Source organism: Priapulus caudatus, unplaced genomic scaffold (genome assembly GCF_000485595.1).
Source record: "Priapulus caudatus unplaced genomic scaffold, Priapulus_caudatus-5.0.1 Scaffold668, whole genome shotgun sequence".
Classification (NCBI taxonomy): domain Eukaryota; kingdom Metazoa; phylum Priapulida; class Priapulimorpha; order Priapulimorphida; family Priapulidae; genus Priapulus; species Priapulus caudatus.
Window position 1 is genome coordinate 27,710 of NW_014577729.1, and position 3,267 is coordinate 30,976.

General features: G+C 42.1%; 1 protein-coding gene across 1 annotated transcript in view; it reads right to left on the reverse strand.

The window, feature by feature from the left end:
* The window catches only part of LOC106812628 (fimbrin-like), a 12,861-nt gene that overhangs the window by 7,527 nt on the left and 2,067 nt on the right, over nt 1-3,267 (reverse strand). Inside the window, exons 3-5 of the mRNA XM_014816545.1 lie at nt 2,001-2,186; nt 1,228-1,298; nt 580-815 (exon numbers count right to left, since the gene is read on the reverse strand). Of these exons, the coding sequence (XP_014672031.1) occupies nt 580-815; nt 1,228-1,298; nt 2,001-2,186 (493 nt within the window). The remainder of the gene's footprint in view (nt 1-579; nt 816-1,227; nt 1,299-2,000; nt 2,187-3,267) is intronic.

Genomic DNA, 3,267 nt, shown 5'->3' on the forward strand with positions numbered 1-3,267 from the left:
CATTGCCGCCCCCCCCCCCAAATAAAATCCTGGCTACGCGCCTGAGCGTTAGTCTTGGCATTTTAAAGTTTTGGTTTCGTTTAGGGTGATGTGACTGAACAGCCCGATCTGAAAATTCAGAAAATGTTAGAAAGTTCCCAAAATAGCCACAGTAATTTCCCGATATCCAAATGTCGAAAACGAAATTAGTCGTTTGTTAGAACGTTTGTTGGAACGTTGCTAGTCTTGGCATTTTAACGTTTTGGTTTTGTTTAGGGTGATGTGACTGAACAGCTCGATCTGAAAATTAGAAACAAAATGGCGACAGTTTCGATATCCAAGAAGCGCGTTGTTCGAAGTTAGTCTTAGCGCTAGTTTTGGCATTTTAGCGTCTTGGTTTTGTTCGTGGATCTGCATCGAATTCTCTTACGCGCAGTGCAGGTCCCGGTCCACAAGCAAAATGTTAAGACTAACATTAAAACAAATTTTGTTTCTGACAACGGGGCCCGATAACTAGCATAGTCAGCATAGCGTGCGCAACAGGAGCGCGTATATACATACAACAGGAGCGCGTCAACACTACAGGGAAAACACCCCAACCTTCGACCATCCCACACGCAGGACGTACCCTAATGACTTGCCAGACGAGTCCGAGCACGAGGTGGGCCGTGCCTGCCTCTAGATCCTCGGGGCCGATGTTGACGGTGTTGCAGCCGATAGCCTGTGCGGAGTTGAGAGCCAGAGTAAGGTTCTCGCGGCGTCTGTAGACATTGAGGCTGCGTTTGTTGATGGCTCGCTCGTCCACTGTCCCTGGCATAGAGTGGTTCACCAGCTTGCTGTGTATATAATAGGTGTTAAATATATAATCATATATAATACAGTATATAATAAGTATTATATATATAATAATATAAATAATTATAATGAATATATATTATATTTGTATTATATGTTACATAATGCGTTATATTAATTGTTGTAGAATAGGTCACATTGCATGTTACATTATATGTTATATCATAAGCTTCGCAATGTTATAATATAGGTTACATCTATGGTTACATTTTACGCTATATTATAGTTTGTTGCGATGGCACATTGTAGATTACATTATATTATTTATATAGTGCATTATATCCCACGCAAGTATATGTTACATTACCGTCATCGTGTCGTGGGTCACGTTACTATACATAATGCTAAGTTACGATATGCCATGCCATCTCATGCTATTCCATGCTTACGTGCAAGGCTGACGTGTTGATTCTGGCTTCCAGAGGCGCAATCTGACGCAGGAGGTGGGTGTAGACCTCAGAATCCTGAAATACAGGTAAATTAACGCGGAGTCTTAAATTAGACACAATTACGTAATAGATAACAAGGGACTCTGTAACGTGGACAACTAGTTTGTCGCAAATTATTATTATTATTATTATTATTATTAAATATTTATTGCATGTAATTCAAATACAAATACATGTACTGAAGACAGTCGTTTTCATGGATTCAGGTGTTGAGCAGTTAAAATAATAAAATGTCAATACCAGTCTATATTTACTTGTATGTTTATACAGGTTTATAGATGTTTATACTTGTCTTCATAGCATTTACCTGTGATATACCCCACCCGTTCATTACACGTAGGACAGTATTACCTGTATAATTAACTTGTATAATATACTTATTACCTTTATATCATCCACATGTATACGTACCTGTATGTTTGTCTCTATAACATTTACCTGTGTATTCATTTACCTGTTGATTACACGTACGCCAGTATTACCTGTATAATTAACTTGTATAATATACTTATTACCTTTATACCATCCACATGTATACATACCTGTATGTTTGTCTCCATAACATTTACCTGTGTATTCATTTACCTGTTGATTACACGTACGCCAGTATTACCTGTATACTTATATTTTCATTACCTTTATACCATCCACCTACATATTTACCTGTATGTTTACCTGCATAGAATTTACCCGCGCATCCAACTACCTGCTGATTACCTGTATATCGGAGGTAAAGTTGTTGACGCGGCGCTCGACGCCCGCGTTAGAGAGGTGATGGTTGACCCAGCGCAGCAGGATCTGCTCCGGTGTCAGCTTCTTCACATCTTCTAGGGTTTCGTCTGGTCTCAGCAGCGTGACGAGACCGGGAACCTCCTGTAGGGTGATGTGACTGAACAGTCCGATCTGCAAATTAGAAACAAAATGGCGACAGTAAGTTCTTGATATCCAAGAAGCGGGTTGTCAGAAAGTTAGTCTTAGCGTTAGCAGGCGCGTGGCCAGGGGGGGGGGCGGTGGGGGCGGGTCGCTCCCCCCCCAAAACGCCGGCCACAAAAGAAGAGAGAGAGAAGAGAAAAAAGTAATGAAAAGTGTTTTTGATCCTAACTTGTAGTGCGGTTGAGTTAGGGCTTGAGATAGTGATCAGACATGAGAAAATATGGCCAAGTATTGCCCTCAGATTGCAGGAAAATGGTTAAATGGTGTCAAAATTTGTCTGGCGGTCGTGCCCCCAGACACCCCTAGCTGCCATGCATACGCACGTGCCAAAAGTAAGCGTTGTCGAAGTTTGGCATAGTCGGTGCATGTATGTTTGCATGTATAATGTTAGTTGTACGTGTGTTTGTTGTGTGTGTACTGATGCTGATGTGTGTGTGTGTGTGTGTGTGCGTTGTGTGGGTGTGTGTATGTATGTTGCGTGCGATGCGCGATCGCGGCGCGTGTGCGTAAATTATTGTGGGCTTACGATCGTTGGTAGTATGTGATTGGCTATCGCCGATTCATTCCCCCCCAACCTCTTCGTACGGATTTACGCCCTGATTCGACACTTCACGTGCTCATATATTGCGCCCCCCGCCCATAAAATCCTGGCTACGCGCGTGAGCGTTAGCCTTAGCATTTTAACGTGTTGGTTTGTTTAGGGTGATGTGACTAAATCACCGCGATCGAAAATTCAGAAAATGTTAGAAAGTTCCCACAATAGCCACAGTAATTTCCCGATATCCAAATGTTCGAAACGAAATTAGTCGATTTGTAGAAGTTTTGTTTGAACAGTTGCTAGTCTTGGCATCTTTACAGCGTTTTGGTTTTGTTTTAGGGTGATGTGATGAACAGCTCGATCCTGAAAATTGCACACAAAATGGGCGACAGTTTCGATATGCAAGAAGCGCCGTTGTCCGAAGTTAGTCTTAGCGCTAGTTTTGCGCATTTTTGCCGTTCTTGGTTTGTTCGTGGATTGCTCGAATTCTCTTTACGCGGTGCAGGTCCCGGC